Genomic DNA, 24,851 nt, shown 5'->3' with positions numbered 1-24,851 from the left:
GTCCCGGGCATCTTCCTTTCTACTCATCCCCAGTTGGAAGGCCTGGAGGGAGCCACCATCCCAGAGATACATAAGGCCTTGGGGGGTACCTAGCCTCGTCTGCGCACGCCCGGGGCTGCGGAAGCTCTCGGCTTTGGTCTTCCCTTGTGTGTGGCATGAATGTGAATGCCTTCCTCTGGCAACAAGAAAGGAGCCAGCTTCTGTGTGCTTCCTTCCTGGATGCCGAGGACTGTGGTTGGGGCTTCTCCCTAGAAGCCACACGTGGGTGCTGACTCAGGGAATTGTGTCCACCTGTAGCTAGAGACCGGGAGGCGGGTGAGGAGGAAGCCGCTGGTACTGGCATGATGAACAGGGTTTCTCGGGCCATGCTGGGCTCCTCAGGAAGAAGCGCGTACGGGGCTGGAGGCAGGACTGCTCTCCGCCTGGGCCCCGCCTTCAGGCTGTGTGTCGTCTCTCCCTTCCCAGGAGCTGCGGGTTATCCCCTGTACTCACCGCTTTCACAGGAAGTGCGTGGACCCGTGGCTGCTGCAGCACCACACCTGCCCCCACTGTCGCCACAACATCATAGGTAATTGTCACCTGCCTCCGTTGTTGCGGCAGAGTCGCTGTCCCTGCCGAGTGCCTAGCGGGTGTGTGGGACATGCTACAGACTGGTGAGCGAGCGTTGCCCTCCGGACCTGGGGGTGTGGGGGGCCCTGGGTTTTGGAGTTCACCAGGCCTCCAAACCCTCAGGAGAGCCTGGCCTGAAGAGTCGCCCCGAGCTCACATTCTGGCTTTCCCAAGAACCGGCGTCCTGACCGTGAGCAAGGCAGCCGGCCTCTGCAGGCCTGAGGCCCATAATCGCTTCGGCAGGAACGAGCGTGATGACGCTCCGGGGCCCAGCACCGCGGGGTCGTTCCCGCGCCCCAAGAGACGAGCGCCAGGTGGCGGGGGGGGCTGTGGTGTTGCTCCGGCATCCCGGTCCTACCGGATGAGGGGGCCGGGCTGCAGGCCGCACTCCAGAGAGCTGTTTTCCCGGGAGGGAAAGTGCCTTTCATCTTGGTGTCCTTGTTGCTGTCTGCAGACTCCCTTGGCGTCTCTGTCAGGCCGAGCCCAGGGGAGGCGGGACATGGGCCCTTACAGGTGTGGCCGCCCTGCAGCCGGAGGGGTGGCTCAGCCTCTGCGGGGTGGCCAGGTCTGGTGACGGCCTAGCAAGGGCCCGAGTCCTGAGACGGGGCCCGTGGGCCGTGACCGAGCCCGCCGCTTCGCTCTCTGCCCTCGGTTACCCCTCCGGCCCGCAGCACTAGTGTCCTCAGCCCCGCTCACTTTGTCCCCCCGCCTCTCCCCAGAGCAAAAGGGAAACCCGAGCGCCGTGTGCGTGGAGACCAGCAGCCTCGCGCGCAGCCGGCAGCAGAGGGTGATCTTGCCGGTGCACTACCCCGGCCGCGTGCACAGGACCAACGCCATCCCGGCCTACCCTACCCGCACGAGCATGGACTCCCACGGGAACCCCGTCACTCTGCTGACCGTGGACCGGCACGGGGAGCAGGGCCTCTATTCCCCGCAGACCCCCAGCTACATCCGCGGCTACCCGCCCCTCCACCTGGACCCCGCCCTGGCCCCTCACCGCTGCGGCCTGGAGCACCGGGCCTACTCCCCAGCCCACCCCTTCCGCAGGCCCAAGTTCAGCGGCCGCAGCTTCTCCAAGGCAGCTTGCTTCTCCCAGTACGAGACCATGTACCAGCACTACTACTTCCGGGGCCTCAGCTACCCGGAGCCGGAGGGCCAGGCCCCGGCCAGCCTCGCTCCCAGGGGCCCGGCCCGTGCCTTTCCCCCGAGCGGTGGCGGGGGCGGCGGCGGGGGCGGTGGCGGCGGGGGCGGCCTGCTCTTCCCCACCGTGGTGCACGTGGCCCCGCCGTCCCGCCTGGAGAGCGGCAGCACGTCGAGCTTCAGCTGCTACCACGGCCACCGCTCGGCGTGCAGCGGCTACCTGGCCGACTGCCCGGGCAGCGACAGCAGCAGCAGCTCCGGCCAGTGCCACTGCTCCTCCAGCGACTCCGTGCTGGACTGCACCGAGGTCAGCAACCAGGGCGTGTACGGGAGCTGCTCCACCTTCCGCAGCTCCCTCAGCAGCGACTACGACCCCTTCATCTACCGCAGCCGGAGCCCCTGTCGCGCCAGCGAGGTGGGGGGCGCGGGCGGCTCAGCCCGGGGGCCGCCCGAGGAGCTCCCGGCGGCCCACAGTCAAGGTGCTGGGCGGGGAGAGCCCTGGCCCGCGCCTGCCTCGCCCTCGGGGGACCAGCTGTCCACCTGCAGCCTGGACATGAACTACAGCAGCAGCTCCTCCCTGGAGCACAGGGGGCCCGCTAGCTCTACCTCAGAAGTGGGGCTCGAGGCTTCTCCCGGGGCTGCCCCAGACCTCAGGAGGACCTGGAAGGGGGCCCGCGAGGGGCTGTCGTGTGCCTGCTGCTGCGAGCCCCAGCCCTCCACACTGGAGCCCAGCGTCGCAGTGGCGGGGGGCAGCACGTTGTTCCTGGGCCCCACGGGCGGGGAGGCGCAGCCGGGGAGCGCCCAGGGCCTGCACGGCCTTCACCCAGACCGTTTGCCCAGGACAGAAGGGGTGAAGCGCGAGGGCCTGCCCTGCTGCTTCTATGAAGAGAAGCAGGTGGCCCGTGCCAGCGGAGGGGGCAGTGGCTGCTACGCCGAGGACTGCTCGGTGAGCGTGCAGTACACGCTCGCCCAGGAGCCCCCGCCCGGCTGCCCCCCGGGGTCCCGGGACCTGAGCCGGCGCATCCCCATCATTCCGGAGGATGTGGACTGTGACTTGGGCCTGCCCTCGGACTGCCAAGGGACCCATGGCCTCGGGCCCTGGGGTGGGACACTGGGCCCGGATGCCCTGCGGCCCCACCGAGGCCTAGGAGCGAGCCAGGAAGAAGAGCCGGTTCTTTGCTGCCAGGCCAGGGCTCCGCTCCCGCCCGGCTGCCCTCCGGAGGGTGCAGAGGCCGCCGGGGCCAGCTTTCCCGGTGCCCCCCAGGACACTCAGGAGTCCAGCGCCCCCGCCACTGAGGCTGCAGGTGAGAGCCGGAGAGCACAGTAGGCCAGAGTCGGGGTCCTCCTCTTTCTGCAGGTGGTTTTCTCAGTGACTTCCTCTGTGCCCCTGACTTTAAAAATGCCATCTGCACCTGATGACTTCCAAAGCATTAGTCCCCACCCCGGCCCTGCTCTGCGTTCCACTGCAGCGCTCTCAGATTCCTCCTTCTGCGTGCCGTCCCCCCCACCTTCCTCCAGGCTCCCCACCCGGGTGCTCGGGCTCAAACCCGGCACTCTCCCGGAGCCCGCCGCGCCCTCCGTACTCCAGTCTCCTGGGCTTCTCATCCTGCCTCTGAGGACCACGTGGGCTTGTTTTTTGCCCCTCGTCCAGAAAATCGAATCCTTTAGCAAAAGGACGTGCAGAATCCAAGTCCAGAATTTTCATTCCATTCAGCAGACCTCATCAAGTTGCTATAAAGTTTCCAAACATTTTGTGTCAGTAATAAACACTCCAGCACCTTTGACACATTCCACTTCCAGAGTATATCCCTAAGTTATCTCCCCTGCATCCCCACCTGCTGTCTCCTCAGGCAGGCCCGTGTCCTCTCTCCGCGGCCAAGGCAGTGGCCGTCTGGTCTGCGCAGGAGCCACGAGGGGCGTTTCTGAAATACATGTCTTTACACTGGAAAACCCTTCAGTGACTTGCCACCACCTCTAAATTTTAAAAATACAAACCCGTCACCCCATTCTGTATAATCGGCCCCTGCCTTCCCCTCGGACCACCTCCTGCTTCACTCACCTCCCTGCCACTTGAGCCTTCTGTGGCTCTGCCCTGTTCCCCCAACAAGCCAAGTTCTTCCCAGCTTCCAGACTTCTCTGCCGCTTCTCCAGCTCTCCGCTGAAATCCCGCCCTGCAGCCCTGCCCCAGGTCACTATCACAGCCTCTCTTCCCTTCCCAGGCTACGGCAGTCTGAGGCTGCTTGGTTCGGAGGTCTGCGGGCTCTGGGAAGGGATCTTCTTCTCTGTTCTTCCCAGTGTCTACAGCAGCACCTGATGCTCATCTTCAGATGTTGTGTTTTCCTGCTACCTAAGGGCTTCCAGAAGTCTCTGTGCCTCCAGATGAGGGAGGCTGCCTGGCTGGGAGGCACTCGTGCCCCCAGCACAGCAGGAGGATCTCTCAGCAAAGGAGCTTTGCTTCAGCCCTTTGCCCTGTACACGGTCCGTCTGGTGGTGTGAGCTGTCACTCCCTGAGAGCCTGTAACACTGGGGATGGGCACCCAAGTCCCCTGCCTGGACCCTGTGTGTTGTGCCAGTTCTGTCCCCTTGATGATTTGTCTCTCTCTCTAGGACAGAGATCTCCCCCAGCAGACGGCGGCACGGGAGCCTGAGCTCAGAAGGAATCTTCCGTGGAAATGGGGACTGTATGGAGACTCCAAGCTCTGACTTCCTTCAGAAAAAAAAAAAAAAAGATTTTTTTTTTTTTAGCTTTGACAAAACACACAAAAGTGGTAATAAAGCGAGCCCTCCTTCTCAACCCAAAATGTGAGCCACCTATGGCAGACTGCCCCCACCCCTCCATTAACAAACCAACAGACGAAATTCTCTGAGTCTTTTGCCTCTTTTGATAACATGGTATATTCTGTTTTGTAAAGTGTGTGTGCTTGGGGTTCTGAGGTGTGTGGGATTGAGTTCTGTGCTTTGTTTTTTAAGATATTATATGTAAATGTAAAAAGTTATTTAAATATATATTTTAAAGAACCCTAGCCGCCAACTTTTGCTGAAAAAAAAAAAAAAAAGAAATCACTGCTGCATTAATTGAACCACATCATGTGTAGATACTGTTGTCTCCCTGGAGGGAGCTCAGGCCTTTGAAAAGCTCAGGGCTACACCTGCCTTAGAAAATGAACCAGAAACTTGAAGTAAAGCTAGTTGATATGGGTACAAACTCTGAGGAACAATGCAATGCTGCCTCTTTCTTTCTTGTGGCAAATCCCAACGTACAAAGTTTCGGGTCTTCTCAGAAGCCGTACCTCTCCAGCCCACACGTGTGGGCAGCTGACGGGAACAGCTAGGGATAGGGCGGAAGGTCTGCAGCTCTGAGGAGCTGGGACAAGCCATCGCTACGCAAGCCCCAGGGTGACAGGGACGATTCAGCCCAGTGTTCCTCAGTCTGTCCCTTCGGGTCATCGTCTTGGGTAAAAGGACAGAGTTCACAATCCTGAAGTCGGGCTTCCTACCACTGGCTGCAGAAATGGTTTGAAGGGGTGTGTGGGGACAGACACCCAGGAGGAATGTAGTTTTGCGGCCTTAGTGTCTGGGGGGTGGAAAGTGCTCTCATAACCCAGAGAAGGGACAGAGGGCGCTAGAGCGCACCTGTGCCCATGGGTCCGTGTGGGCGCAGCCGGTGTCCTTGGGCTGCCTTCCTGGGGACCCCACAGGGTCAGCACCGAGCTCCGTCTGAATGATACATTTCCCATCCCATTTCCCTCTGGAAGCACCGCTTCAGGGTTATTCAGCCCTCTGCCTCATGGCTGAAGTTGCTCATCTCGCCTGCAAACGTCTACTATCCTTTCTACCTAATGCACTATTACGTATTGATTCTCCATGAGACAGAGAAAGAGACTATCAGATAGTTTAGCCCCAAAGGGTAGGCTTTTGTATATTTTTCCAGCCTTTTGCTGTTCTTGTTTCCAAGAGGGAGGGAGAGTTTTAAAACCCAAACCATTTTTTAAAAAGATGTTTCCATTGTAAAAGGGAGAATCTATTTAAAGCTATTTCAGATCAGGGATTGTCATCCTTTTTGTCCAATGTACTTCTTGTTCTTAAGAAAGTTTTGTTTTTGTTTTTGTTTTTTTAAGAAGAAAATAAACCCATTAGCCCTTGTGTTGACTAACTCCTCTGGTCACTTTTACTCATCTTACTCATTTATTGTCATCTGAAATGCTCATTTGCAGAACAGGAACCTCACCACCTTGCCCCCTCCCCCCCGCCCCGTATAGTGGGGAAATAGAGACCGCCCAGGGTTGCCATCAAAGACAGTGATGACCCCTCTCCAGTCAGGCCAGGGTCCACACGAGAATATTTTTGACTGAGAATCGCACTGTATCCCAATCCTTTTTGCTTTTTTTTTTTTTTTTCTTTTTAACCCAGTCTATGATGAGGAAATATACCTACTTCTAGCCAGGCTTTGAAAGAAATTCCAGCATGAAACGATCGAGCCATTTGCCATTTAGGAACTCAGTGCGGTGAGATTTGTCCTCCAGCCTCTGAGGTACCGTCCCTGGGGGCTGCTCCCCCCGGGTCTATGCCCAGCACACCTGTTGGCGAGGGTGTGAGAAGCGTCTAAGCTGTCGACATGTGATCCGGGCCGCCTTTATTTCTCGGGCCAGGAGTAGCAGCTGCTGAGGACAACAGCTTGCATTACGTGGTTTTAGGGAAGGGGTGCGGGGGGCGGGGGTGGCTTCTAACATAAACTGCAAAAAAAGCAGCTTCTCATTGTTGAGATTTTTGTTGTTTGTGGTTTTGTGTTTTTTTTTTTTGTTTTGCTTTGTTTTTAATGCCTTTGAGTGCGTATTCTCTCTCCTTTGCCTGAAACCATACCCCCAAAGTGGCTTTCTTTAGCCTGGTCTGGGAAACTACTCCTCAACGGCCTTAAGCAATAAATAGATGAGTAGATAATGTGGCTTCCACGGGGCTTATTAAAATAAATGTGTCCAATTTTCATTTGAAAGAGCAATAATTACAGATGGCAAAAGAAACACATTTTTGTAGTTTACAGGGCAGTAGAAGCAGAAAAATGAAAATGTTAAAACTTTAAATATCAGCCATTGTCTTAAATTTCTGTTGGCCCACCAGACAGGGAGGTCACCAGAATATAGTAACCAGCTATATTCTTGCCTCGCCGTTCAAGTCAAAAGAAATGTCTTCTTTGAAGCTGTAAGACTCTGGTAATGAGGACCAGTACCTTTGTCGGGGGCCTCTCAGTGGTCTGTTGGGGTCTTATAGCCTTGGAAACTGGGAGCATCACATTTTCCATTGAGAATCACCACCCCACCCCACCCCCCAAGCCGGAGTGTGACTGTTAGGCCCGGTCCCATGGCCCAGCCCTGGGTATGGGATAGCCATGTAAACTGAAGAGTACTGGAACCAGTTAAAAAATGGGGGTTTGGGAGTTCTGATCAACAAGGTACCTCTTTATGCTGGCTCTGACTCTCAATCTCTCCCACCTCTCTTGAAACCCAAGCCATTTTATAAAGCCCGATCTGCTGTCCCACCACTCAGACCCCCCCTTATGTGCTGCTAGTTTCTACTCAAAGCTCATGCAGGACTAATGCTTTTAAAATGAGGTCTAAAAAATAATTACTAATCAGAGTATTATTTTTTAAACAGACCTGCCTTTTTCTATTCTTTATATAAACTATTGTGTTGGTCTAACAAGACACTATTTTGAAATGTTTTTTTTTTTTTTAATTTCTCCCATAGCACTTAAAAGATATTTTGTAAAGACTTTGCTGTAAAGATTTTGTAATAAAATGGTCTAAGGGCTCCTTCTCCAACATTACCATTTTTTTAAATGTTTTAAAGGCTAGAAAACAACTTATGTATATTCTGTATGTGTATAGCAGCACATTTCATTTATGGAAATATGTTCTCAGAATATTTATTTACTAATATATTTATCTTAAGCCATGTCTTATGTTGAGAGTGTGACATTGTTGGAATAATCATTGAAAATGACTAACATGAGGCCCTGTAAATACATGATAATTGCACACAGATTTTACATATTTGCCGACCAAAAATGATTTCAAACAAGTTGTAGTCTTCTATGGTTTTGTAACAAATTGTACAAATGACTGTAAAAAAAAAAAAAAATACAATTTTATCAAGTATGTGTTACATGTTGTCATTGCTCTGTTTGGTAAAGGTCTACAGATCCCACCAAGGAGAGGTTTGCACGACGAAGTGCCTTTAAGTCTTCCGCCTTGTTCGCGTAAGCGTCTGGAGGATGTCCTCCCCTGGTAAAGTAGAGTTCGTGTTGTTGGGGCCTGGGGTGCTATCCTGAGAGAGCGTCTGATAGAGAACGGGTGGGATTATGTCCTTGAGACGGTAGTGGCTTTTCTGCTCAGCCCTATGTGGAGGCTGTGAGGGAAACAATAGTCCGCTTTTTTAAAAATGAGGAACATGGGCCGTTGACTTCGTCTGCCTGGCTTTTTCCTGCCTTGGAAGACCGAGAGACCCTCAAACCCCTATTAAGGAAAGGGGCTCGTAGGGAAAAGAGCCCCAAGCATCTAGCCCTTGACATGACCTAATCATGAGAGTGGAGAAGGGCCACCGGTATGAAATGAATCTCGTACCCATTTGTCTTACTTCCCAGGGAGGCAGTTACTAATTTGTAAAGCACTCCGAGATTATGTGGAAGGTGCAAAGTGGTGTTTATTTTTCAGACATCTAGCAGAGAATATCCTAACCCCGTGAGCTCCCGTTCCTATTTCTCACTCTTTAATTTGGGCCATTTCTTGGGCACAGGCTCCTCGTGGACCCCCAGCTGCTTCCGGCCAGGCAGTGGGTCCTGGGCCCCTTGAGGAGTGGCAGCCCGGCTGTACAGAGCCCCCCAGAGCTTTTGTTTGATGGCCTTGCCCAGCTCCAAGCTGTACCTCTTGGGGGTCCCGGAAGGATTCCACAGCATTGGCTCGACCACCGAGTGGTACAGAGCCCTGTAACCCTCTGCGGGGAGGCCGTGGATGGTTAGCTTGTCCTCCGACAAGTGCTGTCTCTTTCTGGCTTCGGGAAGCAACGCTTGGCCCTTCCAGGCCGCTGTCCCAGTGTCCCCGGGTCGTGCTTGGGTGGCAGCCACGTGTTCAGCATATCTGCTCTCAAGATCTTGGCAGACGGTTACTTTTTTCTCCTTTGAACTTTCTTTACTCTAGCCAGGAAGAAAGCAGAGAAGTCAAAGCTAAAACTTGAGAAGGGAGCTCCGAATAATTATCTGGGATTTATGTCCCAGTGTCTTGGTTCCAGCCACCACCGCCATTTGTCTAGCGTGTTCTGGTTCCCTGAATTCCTTCATATATTCCCCATAACCCTGTAAGGTCAGCAGGAGACCGTTTTTTTTGTTTTGTTTTGTTTTTTAAGGTTTATTTATTTATTTATTTGAGAGAGCGAGAATGAGAGAGAGAGTACATGTGGGGGGAGGGTCAGAGGGAGAAGCAGGCTCCCCGCCGAGCAGGGAGCCCGACGCGGGACTCGATCCCGGGACTCCGGGATCATGACCTGAGCCGAAGGCAGTCGCTTAACCAACTGAGCCACCCACGTGCGCCAGCAGGAGACCGTTTTAAAGGCAAGGTAACTGGATTTGTTTGGCCCAAGTCGGCACGGTGAGAAGGTTCTTAACCACAGTGTCCTCTACTGAATGCCACGAAGGATCTTAGGCATTTCCTCTGCGCCAGGTTCTGTTCAAACACCTTGTGTATTGTATTAACTCAACCCTCATGAAACCCTATGGGGGTGAGGCCGTTTTCCCCATTTTGTAGATGACAGAGAGCGAAGAGGCTAAGCCCACGGTTGTCCTCAGTTACAGTGAGAGCCGGGACTTGGAGCAGGACAGCCTAGCTCCAGGGGGCACTCTGAGCTCTGCCGGCCCCGTGGAGTGCTGGACCTCTCCGGACGTCAGGTTCCCCAGGTGGAAGTTCATGGCAAGATCTAAGGCTCACCTCCGGTGTTTGGGTGTGTGTGCCTAAGGCACCGCCCATCTCCGGGCCTTTCCCACCCTTATTTTCCCTTCACGTCAAGTGTTTATGAAAGCCACTCCATCCTCCTGGAGAACTAGGCAGAGTGTAAACGGCGCGAGCCCAGATCGGGTACTCTCTCCATTACATCATGCCGCTGCCCCCAGCCCCACCTCCACAATCCTGTCTTTAACTTTAGGGTTTCCTTCCCCCCGTATAAATCTCTTAAGCGTTAAGTGTTCCCGCACTTACATTGCCCTGTCCCCACTCCATCAGGTTTTCTCCACCCCGGTACCTTGATGCCTCCTGCCGGCTTCCTGAGCCTCGGTGAGCCGGGGCGCTGCCCCACTGGCCGTCTGCCCTTGGAACCAATGGAGTTTCTTATCCTGCCCCGCGGCGTGGCTCTTATTGCCAAATTGTCCTTGGACTTTAATCTCTTCGAGGGCTTTGCTTCTCCAAACCTGCTTGGTCCTGGGCAACATTTATCCTTCAGTTGTCGCCTGAGCACCAGCTTAATCAGGGAGAACGAACTGGCGACTAAGGGATCCTTTACAACTTCCCAAGAAGAGGTGGTCCTGGGTGCTGGGGTATTGATGTTCTGCTTTGCACACATCCTGGCCGTCCAGATGTTGGTGAGGGTCCTTGAGTCCACATAGCAGTCCTGAAGCCTGGTGTTCAGCAAGATAGACTGACGGAGCCCATAGGTGGGGATGCTGGGGTCTCGTCTCACATAGATGGGATGCTAGAATTACAAGGGGAGAAAAAGGAATAAAAAAAAAGAGATCAGTTCTCAAGCAGAGACTAGAAGGCCTAATACAAACAATGTTTTACACATCATTCCTTCTATGCAGCTCTCAGAAATCTATCCATCCGCTCTCCTGCTCACCAGAGCATCTTGTACCAAGTGAGGAAACAAGGTCACGATGATATTCAGGCTCTCAAAGCACACAGCAATGCTTGGGCTGGAAGCAGAGGTTTGGGGAGCATTTACAAGGAATCAAAGACAATTCCTGTCTGCTGCAAGGCTTAGGGACCCGTGGCAGGAAAGGAATGGGGATGGGATCATTTGTGATTCCTATAGGAGCTCTAGTCACCCCTCGACCAGGCTGCAAGACAGAAATGACACCACGTGAAGTTCTGCCAAACCCTGAACACACTTTCTAACCAGACCACCATGAGCCAAGAAAGGCTGCTCAACAGGGAAATACTGGGGCCCATAAAGGCAAAAGCTCAACGTAAGTGATGCAGACCTCCGTTTCCTGGGACCAGCCGAGAACAAGAGAACAATTTGGATAGAATTAGAATCACACACTTAAAGAGACCTGGCCTTCTAAGAAATGTCATCTATAAAAAAAATAAAATCACCTTACCATTATTTCGGTTGCCTTAAATTTTATTTTAGCTAGCTTAGTAGGGGGAAGAAATATGTATTTCCTTTTCCCTTTTTCTCTTTTGCTTTTTTTGATTGTTGCTGTTGTTTTGCTTTGGTTTGTTTTAATATTTCTAGTCACCTGTCTTTCTCTGCCTCAGTCATGTATGAGCAAATTGCAGTTTGTTTAGATTTTTGGCTCACACGCAGGCAGTTTTGAACCATGATCTCTAGTATTTGTGATGTCACTTTGGTTTGTGATGTGGGGGTGGGTGGGTGTTACATCATCAGATTTTATAGTTAAATTAGGCTGGAAGAAGTTCTATTTTGTTGTGCTTGCAGCCTCAGGAGCTGGCGAAGCGCTCATTTCCCTCCAGAAGGGCTTGGGTGAATTAGGAAGGTCCTAACGTTCTTAAGAAGCATTGCTTTGCACGCAACGGGAGTCAAAGATGCAGACTGTGGTTGTGGATGCAGGTAGTGAGATAGATCCTTACATGTGCAAAAGTGGCCTTCTCCGTCCGTGCACATAAAGAAGGTACTGTTACATTCTCAGAATAGCTGCCAAGGTTAGGGACCAGAAATGAAAGAACACGTTCCTGCCGCCCTGGGCACCTCTCCCTACATGTCTCTCCCCGGGAGACTACATGGTTTCTGGAATGCGGTTTTATTTTACATCCCATGGCAAATTCAGTAATTAGAGCTGTTAGCAGTGTCAAGGGCTTGAAACAGGAACAAAGACGCTTCTTCCTGGTAACTCTTGGGCAATGCCTCGCTCCTTATCAGGTGCTTGTCCTGTTGGTGGTTTTGAGTTTTTATACACAAAATGCCAAAGGAGGCTCCCTCCTGAGGGGGAGGAGAGGGGAGTGATGGAAAAACAGAGTATGAGGCTGGCAGGAGCTCCTGGAATTGTATGTGTTGCCTGTTTGATTTTTCTGAGTGTTGTCCCAGGAGTGAATCAAAGTCTGCAGGCAGACCGCACCGCGCCGCGGTGGAACCACCCCCAGGCCAAAGGCATCTGGACCCACAGACGCTTGGGAGGACAATGGGGCCCATTCAGTGGGGAGCCCTGGCCTCACCTCCCGAGAGGTGGGTCAGTTTTAGAGCAGGGTGCTGGAAAAGGGTTTGTCTCTGGGAAGGCTTTGCGCATGTCTGGAGATTGGGCAGGCAAGCATCCTTTCAAAGCTGGTGAATCCCGGAGGGGCAGCACCAGGCTCTTGGGCCACTGTCTGCCTTTGCCCTGTGTTGGCAGGGACAGAAGGGAACTCCCGGGCAAGAAAGGAATCCTGGGAGTAGCTCTTCTGTTTCTCCTCTCGAGGCTGGCCTTCCCACACCTCCTCTTTCCAGATACTCATCTGTTGTATTTACTTTCCTAGGCCTTTACTCAATGCCTGGCCAGGTGACACCACTCAGACTCTGAGGAACGTGCTGAATCTCCCTCTTCCGGCACAGAGCTGTTCACACTCTTAACTTCAATCAAAATCTGCCTCCTCCCCCTGCAGTGTAACTCACTCCCAGTAGGTAACCCCCATGCTCCTTAGAACTGACCCAGGGTAACGTGGCTTGTGCTATTATTCCTCCTACATCAGTAAAATCTGAATTTATCAAATGCTTGCCATAAGCCAGGCACTGTTCCAGGCACTTCCCAAGCATCATCTCATGAAATGCCACCAACAGTCTTACGAGTTTGGGCACTGTCACCAGCCCTACTTTACAGATGAAGAAACTGAGGCACAAGCTGCTCGAGAACCATGCCCCAGATCCCAAAGCCTAGTAACCAACAAAGGCTGGTCTCAACCAAGGTCTACACCACCCTTGCTCTTCACCACTCGGAGCTATCACTGTGATGCTTTGCCTCTCATCTGGTCAGCCCATCCACATACCACCCCTGGGCCCAGTTCTAGTCCTATCCTTGACATGAGATCTTCTCTGGGCTCACGAGGTGGTCTGCCCGAGTTGACATCCCAGATCCATTTCTCGATGGGCAAGTGAATTCACATCTCTGAACCTTACTCTCCTCATCTGTGAAATGGGGATAGTAACAGTGCGAACCCCAGGATCACTGTGAGGATGAAATGGGACAAAGCATGGGAGGCCCTCGGTATGGCTCCTGGCACATAGGAAGCCTCAATAAATGTTCTTGTTAATATTATTACTGTGGCCCATTCGCTCAGCTGACCCTTTCTTGAGCCCCTGTTGCCCGCGGTATGAGTGACATAACTCAACATTTGATATGAACCTCATCTCGGGTCCTTCATGAGGCCAAGCAATGAGCCTCTTGAAGTGGGGAATGATTCTGATCTGACTTGGGTAGCATGACATTTCTCTTCCCAGGATCCACCTTCACTAAACATTTGTCAGATACCTCAACCTCACAGAAGTGCTATATTTACAGGAGCTACATTTCCCCCTGGTTGTGGGAGTTGCCCGGAATATCTCGTGCTTCCTGAGATGGCAAGGAAAGAGGGTACCTGAGGATATACTAAGGAAAGTGACTGGTCTTTAACAGAGATTGTTCAGAATTATAAAGTCAAGATGGAAAGACTCTATTTGGTCCAGGGTCCCGAGACTATGGCAAGAGTTTCCACCATTAGTGCCAACACTTGGTCCAGAGAACCTGGGGTTGAGGCAGCAGGGCTTCGGTGTAGTTGAAAGGACTATTCCTCAGTTTGATTCTCCAATGAACCTTTTTATTCCGCTGAGCTCAGTCTAAATAGCCTTTATTTTCCACCGATCGTTTGGAGCAGTACTTCCTGACATATCTAAACCACCACTTCTATTTGGAAACACATCTGCCCTTCTTTGATGCCTGGCCAAGCTTTCCTCACCATATTTTTAGCTCCTATAATCTTTCTTCTTCTTTCTTTCCTTGACTACTACCTTTCTTCTCTTTGATTCCTCTTTGCTCCCATTCTCCTTCTGGAAGGTCCGTTGATAACGAGGAAATTGAGCCAATTCATAATTATTCTCGTCTTCCCCCTTCATGCCCCATCCCCAAATTCTAGTGGAATTTAGTTGTTTCTAATTTCCTCGGAAGATGTTTTTATTTTAATACCCAAGCAGTAAACTTCCACACCCACGTGGGAACGTATCTGAGGTTTGTGATGTAGAAGGTTTAGGAAAGAAGAGAAAAACTTTGGATGAGAGAATTTGAGAAGATTCCTGAACCGTGATGCAAACTCAGAGGACCAGTGATTTAAACCACATGTGCTGAACGCGCACCTATCATGGGCCAAGTATGTGAAATAAGGGTGCCCTGCTCACCCTGGCACCCCTTCCCACCGGACTCAGTTCTCTGATGGGGCCACCTGGATGCCTCTGATTGATTACGTTCAAAACGAAATTCCTTCGTTTCCCTTATCCCCATCAGAACAAGCAAACCATTACTTCTCTTGAGTTTCCCATCATTAGCTTTCTGACTCAGAAATCTGAGACAGGATCGGTAACAGTACAGTGCTGAGCCGAGCCAGAGGCTAAAGATTCTTGATATTTCGTGCAGCATGAATTTTGGGAGGGCACTAATTTATCTTCTTAAAGATATTGCATTGAAATAATGTTTATGAAATACATTTAGTATATTTTACAACTTATTAAATAATATTTATTTATTTATCTTGATTACTGAGTTTTTTGGGCCCCTTAAAGTTGTGTACCCGATGTGAATGCCTCACTTGCCTCACCCTAATCGTGCCCCTGGACCACTCGGTAAGTATTTGTTGCCAGAATCCCAGAAGGACAAGTAGGCAATTCACCAATGTAGGAATCTAGTCCTGGAGTCCCACCGCCTGGGTTCAAAGCCCAGCTCCGCCACTATGTGACCTTTGGGCAAGCCATTCAACCTCTCCGTATGAGGGAGGTGGTGAGGGTGCCTTTCTCCTAGGGCTACTGGAAGCATTGTGTGAAGTGTGACGGCAAGCACCATACCCTGCCTAGAGTTTAGCAACGTCCTCAGTAAATGTTTGCTCTCGTTGTTATTAGAATCGGGCTCCTTACCCAGGGCTCTCTCCACAACATGGTGCCTTTTGAGCAGAAATTATTCCAGCGGGAGTTTCAAAGATACCAGGATCCCCTAAACTCCACCAGCTGAGCTCTCCCAGCTTCTTGGCCAATCCTGCTGCCCTCAGAGGAATTGAAGGGCTTGACTGCAGAGCATTAAGTAGGCAAACAGACAGACACCAACATTTTCCTGGAGGCCCAGGGGCTGCAGTCAATGTCCTCACTCTCTCCATGAAATAAATCCGCTAAGCGACTGAGGCATGTGAAGCATTGAAATGAATATCTTAGGCTTCTTCTTGCCAGGGGCCGGGACCACGTAACTGAGCAAAGACCTTGAGCTGTTAAGTGCCCTGACCTAGACCCACTAGGCTATATTTTTAGCCTCTGTGCACTGTTTCCTGTGCTGGGCTTTAAGCTAGCAGAGAGGGGAGGGAGGCCTAGGGAAGGCTAGAGGGATGTTCCTTAGAGCAGCCAGCGGGAGAGGGGCTTGCACACTGTATCTGAGTTCTGTTGTACAAGCCAGCTTCGTGGGGTGGGCAACCTGTGTCACGTCCCCCAAGTCCGAAGGGCCCCACACTTGGTTTAACGCTCCATCATAGCCATCTTAAAATTCTTAATCATTTTGAACAAGGGACCCCCAGTTTAATTTCTCACCCAGCCCTGCAAATTACATAGCCCATTCTGGATTCTGGTTGGACACAAGGCCAAGAGAACCAACCGAAGGGAGGGGCTGGTACCCACTCAGCAGGAGTGTTTTCCTGCAGGGGGGCAGGACAGGCTGAAGCTACTATCAGGAGGCATAAATCCCCAGACTTGGCCACATAAACCCTATTTTGAACCTCTTGTCTGCGCCTTCCTATTTCCTCCTCAGAAACCAGGATGAGATGCCAAAGAACCTTGTAAACTGTGGAGAGCTGTGTCCTGCTTTGCTACTATGTTTCCCTGCACTCTGTTTAAAACAATTCACAGACCATTCTCTGTCATCATCATTTGCTTGTCTCTGTAGAACTTTTTGCTCTCTGAAATTCATATTATTTCTAGAAGGAAGGGACCAGCTTGTCTTATTGGTGCTCTGGGTATGTTCCTCACTGAATAGTTGTTGAATGGAGGAAGGTTCGCCTTTATTGAGTGTCTGCTTTGGGCTGATGTTTTCACCTGCTGTTCTCATTTCATTCTCCTTCAAGGTGCTCCTCCTGCCTGCACCTTCAAGGACGCATGTTACAGGTGAAGAGTTCTCAGGTCCTGCTGGAGGAAGGTGGTTTTGGAGGTGGAAAGGGTCCAAGATGGTAGAGAGGAGAGGGTGAGTTGGAGACACCAGGTGAGATGTGGAGGATGGGGGGGGGAGTTGGGCACTGGGTGAGGGGTGTCCCCTTGAGCCAATAAGGAGCCCAAGAGGATCCCTGAGCTCAGGAAAGAGACAGTGAAAACAATGAGTGAACAAGATTCTTCTTGCCGTGGCTCTGGGTCGTGTGGGTGGAGAGGGACCAAGATTGAGAGGCCTCGTGGGAGGTATCTGAACCTTTGGGGCCCGGTCCTGGAAACAGCTGGGGAGCAGGTTGTGGGGAAGCAGACCCTGGGAGTGGGCGAGGGGGCGCAAGGGCCCGCGTACCTAAGGCGGGCCCCGGAGCCCGCAGGGCAGGGACCGCCCCAGCCCCGCTCTGGGTGCGGCGAGTCTGCACAGGAGGGCAGAAGCTCCCGCCGCCGCGCAGGGCACAGGCCCGCACTTGCAAGCCCGGGACCAGGGACTTGAAAGCGGCCGGCGCGCCGCCCAGACCTGCCCCGAGGGGCGTCGCCGCGGTGCTTTAGGCGGGAGCAGAAGGAAAACCTCCTCTGCCTGGGGGAGTGCGGGGGAGGAGGGAGGCCCGGGACAGACCCAGAGTGCAGCCGGGGAAGACCTTGGGGGCGGGGGCCCGAGAGTTTCAGTCACGCGCTCTCTGGGCCTCAGTACCCCAGTCTGTAAGAAAGCTTCATTGCCCCATCCACTTCCGGACTCTATGCTGGGCGCTTTACTTTCTTCTATCTCATCTAATCTTGTGACGGCCTTGTATTATTCCCATTTTGCAGATGAGTGAAGCTCAGACAGAGCAGGAAACTTGCCCCAGTTGACAAAGGATGTGCGATAGGATTCGGAACCAGGGTTCAATATGCTGCCTCCTTTGTGGCTGCAAGAACTGGGATGGTAGAAGGAACTCAATATTTACTAAGCTCCTACTGTGCGCGTGTAAAAGTTTCCATGCATTGCCTCATTTAGTACAACTGCTTTGGGAGTATGCTATCAACGCCCCCATTTAACAGATGAAGAAACTGAGGTAAGAGAGCTATTTTTTCTTAAACCTGCTCAAGGTCTTACAGGTGACCGCGTGGAATGTGAACCCGGACAGAGTGATTCCAGAGCGCTCTTTTTTAAACTACTACGTTGAGCCAAGCAGGGAAAAGCGGTTTGCAAACTGCTGTTCTGATTATTACCGCTGCGGTTGAGCCCGCGCTGTAGGTCACGACCTGAGTGAGGGTGGAGCAAGGGTCACTGGGCGCCCGGCCTGCTCCAACCTAGCCAAAGCTCCGCGTGGGCACTGGGAGGCGGAGCCCCGGACCCCGCCCCTCACCTGCTGGCCCCGCCCCTCGGTCGGACCAATAACGTGCCCCGTGGGGGCGGGCCCAGGTGTGGAAGGGAGTGTGGGCGGAGCCTGGGGCGTGAGTGGCAGGCGCGGCGCGCGCACCGGGAGGGGAGGGCGTGCGCAGTCGGCTCCGCCCCTCGGGTCTCGGGGCTGAGCCGGGCGGGCCCCGCACGGCCGGGGCGGTGGCGGCGCTGGGGAGGGCGGGCCGGGGCGGGGCCACGCCCGAGCCCCGCGTCCCGCTCCCATGGCCGCCCCCGGCTCCCCGCGCTGCCCCCTCTCCCCCGGGCCGCGCCCCGGGGCCCCGCACTGACGGCCCATGGCGCCGCCCGCCGCCCGCCTCGCCCTGCTCTCCGCCGCCGCGCTCACGCTGGCGGCCCGGCCCGCGCCCAGCCCCGGCCTCGGCCCCGGACCCGGTGAGTGAGCGAGCCCCGGCGCCCGCCCTGCGCGGAGCTCGCCTGAGGGGCGACGCGGGCCGGCCCGCCTGGGGGGGCCCAACCACCTAGCTCCTACTTCCCGGGACTCCTTCTCCCAGCCTCTCAGCGACGCCCCCCGGCCGGGGCGGTCCCCCGCCTCAGAACCCGGGGCTTCCCCCCCAGTCCCTCAGTGACGCCCCCCGGGGCCGGGCGCCCTCTTTGCCTCAGGACCTACTCCCGGGATCCCTTAGCCAAACTCCCCAGCTAGGCCTCCTGGGCTGGGTCGTCTCCTCAGCCTGAGGACCCAGGACCCCCTGCCCAAGTTTCTCAGCGACTCCCCCCGGGCCGGGATGCCCCCTCTGCCCCAGCACCTCCCGGGATCCTGCCCTGTCTCTCAGCGACGCACCCCGCCTCGAGACGCTACACCCCCTCCCCAAGCCCCTCAGCGACTCCCCCGGGGCCAGGATCCCCTCCGCAAGCCCCACGGCGACGCCCCCGCGCCCCGCGCCTCCCGGCTCAGGAGCTGGTGCGGAGGCGAGCGCAGCGGACAACCAGCCTCTCTGCCCCGTTCCGGGCTGCGTCCGCTTGCCCGACACTACTTTCTGCCTTGCGAGGAGTCGAGTTGACTTGCCCGCCCTGCAAGAGGCAGGTCCGGGTGGCGGGACGACCCGCTGTATCCAGCCGGGACTCCTCTTTACCTCCCGGGCCGCTTTGAGCCTCCCAAAACTCAGGTGCGGGCCTTGCTTGGAGAGAGGAAAAGAAGGGGTGATGGGAAGCCTCCCCTACAGATCTTAGGGTGCTTATCCCGAAAGCGCAATGCAGAGCCCCATTTCCCGGGTAATCCTACACTTTAAACAGGGTCACCCACTCCCCAGGCCAAGGCCAAGGACATGTCTCCCTGAGGTGGGGTCCTGGACTAGGATGGAAGCTGGGACTTTGTTTAGCTTCCATACACACCCTTCTTTGCAGCAGAACTTTTTCCAAGTTGAAGAGCAGGCACGAGGGCGTTGTCTGGCCCAGTTACATTTCTCTGCAGGTTGTTTGGGTGTTGAGAATTGGGCATTCGTGAAAGGGACGGGAAGGGTTCATTACCGGTTTGCCGGAGTAGGAAAACCGGCTGAGGGTTCTCCACCCAAAGTCGCAGACTGTGATGTTGGAAAGACAGGATTTTGTTGCCGAAGGAAAACTCAAGAGTTGCTTTGTTTACTTACCAGCTTGGATGAGTGAAAATGATAGGACTGGGTGTTGTCACTTACTATGTGATTTTGGGCCATGACTCAGCTCTCTAAGCCTCAGTTTCCTCATCGGTAAAGGAGGGATAGCGAGAACTCCCTTTGCCTGGTGTTGTGAAGATAAAATGATATACTGCAGGTAACACCCACATATAGAAGGCAGCCAATAAACATATTTTAATAATACTTTTTATAGTGCTTCACAGTTCACCAAGTGCTAGACACCTCATTTGCCCTGCGATTGCTATGAGCTTCCAGTCTGATTAAGCCCTGTAAAAGGCAAACCTTGGCTTTAGATCAGTAGAAGGGGGTCTCCAAGTACTGTAAACCTTAGGCTCAAGAAGTGGTTTCTGAGTGATCGGCAGCTTTCAAGGGGACTTCTACAAAAACTGCTACAGAAGTTTGATCACTTCTGCTATTTGCTGTATGTGAGGAATGAAGGAGGAACTTTCTGAGAGCCAGGATATGTCAACATAGCTGTAACCTAGTAACCCCTCAGCTCCACTTTGCCATCTGTGTGGTCAGGATTTAATGTCCTCTACGGAGAGAGAGGTATGGGTGGAAATAAACTGGTTCCCCTTCTGGAAAGGGCAGAGTAGTAGTTAAGTGAGCCAGCTCTGCTTGTGTTTGTTAAAAAGTGTTAAGTGAGCCAGCTCTGCTTATGTTTGTTAGAAGGTGGCATTCTCTCCTCAGGCACCTTTGCTTTGCTAGGAGGGGCCAAATATAGCAGCTCTTAGGCAGTTTGAACTTCAGACCTTGGTGCACTTTTATTTAGGAGTCCGAGTTAGGGACAAATAAATAACCATTGTGAGATGATTTATGATAAGTGGCCCAAGTTCCTGCCTCAGTAAGCCTCACCAGCAATTTTTCCTACCATCCAGGTACACCAGGGCTTTAGTGACTTTTCCTTTTTAGTTCCAGAAGCAGTTTTAGGGAGATACCACATGGTCTAAAGCATCACATCCTGTCCCAAGGCTGTCTACTAGTTTTTTAAATCCTTGAGGATATGCCAAACTTACCAGTTTACATTTTTTGATACTGTAATTTTCTCTAAAATTTTGTGGATGGAAAAAATTATTTCAATACTTATATTCTGCACAATTTTGTAATATTTAAATTACTGGTGGTTTGCATTTTTGAATGCTGACTTTATAAAAACAGTTAGCTCATTCCCCATCAATGCTAGTTCTAATTACAGTGTATAACCAACCCCAAATGATCTCCCTTCTCCTCTCCATTCTTCCTGAGATTCTCTCCCTTTCTTCACAACTGATAAGGAGGAAGACAGAGGTTGATAGTGGAATCTAGACTCCCTTTTCAAGGAGGAAGGCAGCCAGGGCCATAGGGCTGATGGGCTCTCTGAAGTGGGCTCCCATCTGGAATTTACTGACCTGTAGGGGAGAGCCTAGAGGTAGGAAGAGCAGAGAAGTCTGGGTAGAATTGTGCTATTTGAGTTTTCCACCTAAGGCAAGCTACCTGCTTGGGTTTTCACTTCATTTGGGTGCTGTCAGGTGTGCACCAACAGAGCTTCTCAACTCAGGTTACATTTGCTGTGAACGCCTTTTATGATGCGCATTCTCCTCTAAATCCTCCTCTAGCATTCATCCTGTTAGCAGTATGTCTTGCCATAAAACCCATGAGTTCAGTGAACAGTGAGAGCTTCCTACTGTAGAGAGCCCTATCCCTCTTAGGGACATCATTAATGTTAGTTTACCTGAATGCAACACAGGGGCTGATAGGAGTAAAGTGAGCTGACATGCTTTCATACTTTTATGTCGACCCATTATTTTTATGCTTTGAGTATTTTAAGAAACAAAAACTGACCTGATATCAAAGAACTCTGATGTTTTTATGAAAATTTGTTTTGGCCTCTAGACAAATCTATTTAAATGTTTGAGATATGCAGTGAAACCTTTTATAAATCTGAAAGCAAAAAAGAAGTTCATTTAGGCTCACTACTAATAAACAGCAAGTTGGTGTACTTAATATAGATATTATTGATAATATCACTATTTAGCATAGTTGAAGCAACAGCAATAAATGATGAAGATAAAATGTATTGCTTGAAATAACTTCACAATATACAGATTAGGTATTTTTGGTGATGGGCAATAGAACATCTTTAGTTTAGAATTTGGGGTCCTATAATGAGGCTCTAGGTCAGGTGTTGACAGACATGTTTTTAAAGGCCAGACAGTAAATAATTTGGGCTTTGTAGGCTCTGTACTGTCTCTGTTGCAGTTAGTCTACTCTGACTTTGTAGGGCAAAAGCACCAGAGACAAATATAAATGAATGGGCATGGCTATGTTCTAATAAAACTTTATGGACACTGAAATTTGAAAATTTCATATAATTTTCATATGTCACAAAATATTATTCTTTTGATTATTTTCAATCATTTAAAATTTAAAAAACCATTCTTAGCTCATGGGCTGTACAAAACCAGGGAGTAGGTCAGATTGGGCCTGAGGTATACTTTGCCAAGGTGTGCTTTAGGTCCATATGTATTGATTTTTTTTCCAGTGTTCACTGGTCTGGAAAGGTGAAAAGGAGACCTGGTTTTGGTGAATAAATGAACCCTTTACATTTTGCTGTTTACTATTTTTAAGAGACATACAGGAAAAATGGTTAAAATGGTGTATTTTATGTATATTTTACTTAAAAAAGATACATGAGGGGAAGTTCATGCACGTACATTTGGATCTTTAATAATACTTTTAAAAAATGCCTTAAAAAGAAATTCAGTATGGTTCAGTGTGTGCTACATACAGAAAATAGTGTCTTCCTTGGAACCGGCCCATGGTTTGTTCAACTATGCAGATGTTGCTTGGAGCAAACGGTTGAGAGATCCGTTTCTCAGAGGAAAGCCCAGGCAGCAGGTGGCACCAGCCTGAGACACAGAAAAACAGCCAGGAAAAAAAAATAAAAAAGAAGAAGAAGAAAACAAACTTCTGTCATTTTCCTAAACAATTGAATTTTATTTCCATGGTACTGTCGTCATTTTTAAAGTGGCCTTTAAAAAACAACAATGTGCTTAGCATGGCTGATTATTTTGTTTTAATTAAAACATTTTTGAAAAAACAAAATGAAGCATTCAAACATACCAAGTTGATTGTGTTTGTACTGTGGAACAGTTAATGCAAAACACTTGAGAGAGGCCGGAAGTTTGGATCTGTAGCCTTTGCCTGAGTTTTTGCCTCCTGAAGAAGGACAACAGAGGAAGATATGAATGTGTCCCTTAGAAAACTACCTGTGGAGTTTTTTTGTTTTTTTTTTAAAGATTTTATTTATTTGACAGAGAGAGACACAGCGAGAGAGGGAACACAAGCATGGGCAGTGGGAGAGGGAGAAGCAGCCTTCCATTTGAGCAAGGAGCCTGATGCGGGGCTCCATCCCAGGACCCTGGGATCATGACCTGAGCCGAAGGCAGACGCTTAATGGCTCAGCCACCCAGGCACCCGTACCTGTGGAGTTTTTAAGATGAGATCTCAAGCCCCCTGATGCCACTTGGCAGGTTAGCTTCTGGCTGGCTCACTGCGCAGCCCGTGAATGGGGCAGAACAATGACTGGCATTCCTTCCATACGCAGTTTGACCTGGAGAGTCCGGCTGGAACCCGGCAGTATTTGACCAGGAGGAGCAGCCCTAGTTCACTCTGTTTTTCCCCTCTCTGTTGTCTTCAGTGGCTTCTTCTTAAGATGGCAGTGGCTTCTTCCCCAGACCTCACCTCTGAGACGATATCCTGGATTCAGACTGAACAGAGAAAGGAAAGAGGCTATTGTGGAAATGTCAGAAGGGTGTCCATACTTCTCAAAAATAACCACTCTACAGAAATTTGCCTTTTCCTCTAAGGAAATTCCCTGCTCCTTGACCCCTCCACCCCACCCCACCCCCTTTTAGTCTTCTTTCTAGGGAAACACCTCCCTAACCTGGACTTGCAACAGTTTATTTTATTTTATTTTTTTATGATTTTATTTTTAAGTAACCTCTGCATCCAGTGTGGAGCTTGAACTTAAAACCCCAAGATCAAGAGTCGCATGCTCTACCTACTGAGTCAGCCAGGCACCCCAGACTTGCAACAGTTTGAAGAGAAATGAACTTAGGTGCTACGAAGTACCTGGCAGACAAAAGATTTTAGGCCACCGAACATGCAAGGTTGCCGTTATTTCTCCCAATTATAACAGGACCCTCTAGGGGCTGCCCCTCTGCTAGGCCCAGCTTCTAGTTTCCCTTGCCACTGATTTAATCCTTGGCAAGTCGCCAAAGCATTAAACTTTTATTGTTCAATTTACCACAAGGGCGGGCCGTGCTTCTGGTGGGCTGAGGAGGCTGCAGCCGCTTCCAAACCCGAGTGTCACACCACATTAGCAACTTTAGACTTTGAGGGCTGGATTTCTTTCAGTTTGGTTAGATTCTTGGTTAGAACCAGAACAGTATACTCACACTCAAAGTTTGAAAGCTAGGAAATGGTAAAAACAGCATAAGCAACTTTTAAAGATGATTCAAAATGGTTGCAGCATCAGCACGTAGGAGTAGTTCTACATGGGTTTCTTTATGCCTTCGAAACAGGTATGTTAAATGGCTATCCATGTTCCTTGGTGGCCTAAAGTTGCATGAAAACATGGCGACCAAGTGGTCCTCTTCTACAGTGGTAGCGATCATTAACCAATGCCATCATAGTATGTAAATTACTTGCTGCTGTTCAATCTATAAAAATTCATCTTCAAAGAAGATTATTGGGCTGGTAAAAATATTTTTAATAATGACCACAGAAGCCATATTTGTTTTTCTTTGATGTTCTTCCGAAGACTCTTCTGGTTTTAATCAGTTTGTTCCCACATAAAATACAGTGGAAATCTACAATAATAAAATCCCTATTCCTATGTCTATGGGGAAATAAACAGGATGGGGACAGTCCTTTTAAGGGGCTTTCCCCTTTCCTTGCCCCAGACTCAAAGCCTCTATTACTGGTGGGTGTTTTGGCATCAGTTAAGGGCCTTCAATCCTTCCCTCCCTCCATGTTTTGCTCTTTCATTAAAGTGTTTCTGTTGTCTAATTATATCCTTTCAATCAAATTAGAGACTGCAGCATCTGGTGAGGGCCGTAACTGCCGCCATCTGCACCTCGTATATACAGGCCTTTTCAGCTGAGAATCACTCAACTTCCAAATGGCAGGAAGAGATTTGGAAAAAGTTTAGTTGGAAGGGAGGCTAACTTAAAAGGAACGTCTTCAAAGGCTGGGTACGACGCCCTGCTTGCTATGATGTGTGCGTAACCATGCAGAGCTTCATTGGCTTGGCTCACCAAAGATTCTTCTCTAGCACTTGTGGCAGATGAAGGGTTTTTGATTGTCTTAGCTGAAATGAGTAGGCCTCTCATCCTTATTATGGGCTTAAGGGGGCCCAGGGTGAGCTGAGAATTTCTCCCTTGAGAAGAATCTTTTGTTATGTGACCACTGGTTAATGGATATGACACTTTCTGTTTATTTGACCA

The 24,851-nt window shown here is 51.1% G+C and overlaps 3 protein-coding genes across 6 annotated transcripts in view; 2 read left to right on the top strand and 1 right to left on the bottom strand.

Moving 5' to 3' along the window:
• Window positions 1-7,901, top strand: part of ZNRF3 (zinc and ring finger 3) — a 152,181-nt gene extending 144,280 nt beyond the window's left edge. The window contains exons 7-9 of one of the 2 annotated variants that reach the window (XM_036123083.2): window positions 466-568; window positions 1,329-3,053; window positions 4,357-7,901. In XM_036123083.2, the coding sequence (XP_035978976.2) occupies window positions 466-568; window positions 1,329-3,053; window positions 4,357-4,397 (1,869 nt within the window). In that variant the 3' untranslated portion in view covers window positions 4,398-7,901. The remainder of the gene's footprint in view (window positions 1-465; window positions 569-1,328; window positions 3,054-4,356) is intronic. The other variant, XM_078060811.1, reaches the window with a different exon arrangement.
• Window positions 7,902-8,048: 147 nt separating this feature from the next.
• C13H22orf31 (chromosome 13 C22orf31 homolog) lies at window positions 8,049-14,088 on the bottom strand. The gene is made up of 3 exons (XM_036123057.2): window positions 13,984-14,088; window positions 10,033-10,479; window positions 8,049-8,935 (listed from the first exon to the last, which is right to left on the bottom strand). The coding sequence occupies exons 1-3, from the start codon at window positions 14,086-14,088 to the stop codon at window positions 8,498-8,500; spliced, it is 990 nt and encodes a 329-aa protein (XP_035978950.1). The 3' UTR covers window positions 8,049-8,497.
• Window positions 14,089-17,923: 3,835 nt separating this feature from the next.
• KREMEN1 (kringle containing transmembrane protein 1) overlaps window positions 17,924-24,851 on the top strand; it is a 66,250-nt gene continuing 59,322 nt past the window's right edge. The window contains exon 1 of one of the 3 annotated variants that reach the window (XM_036123105.2): window positions 17,924-18,127. In XM_036123105.2, the coding sequence (XP_035978998.1) occupies window positions 18,031-18,127 (97 nt within the window). In that variant the 5' untranslated portion in view covers window positions 17,924-18,030. The remainder of the gene's footprint in view (window positions 18,128-24,851) is intronic. The other 2 variants (XM_036123106.2, XM_036123107.2) reach the window with 2 other exon arrangements.

Source organism: Halichoerus grypus, chromosome 13, assembly GCF_964656455.1.
Source record: "Halichoerus grypus chromosome 13, mHalGry1.hap1.1, whole genome shotgun sequence".
Lineage (NCBI taxonomy): Eukaryota > Metazoa > Chordata > Mammalia > Carnivora > Phocidae > Halichoerus > Halichoerus grypus.
The sequence above is the reverse complement of the archived record's forward strand: the minus strand, read 5'-3'. Positions and strand labels throughout refer to the sequence as shown.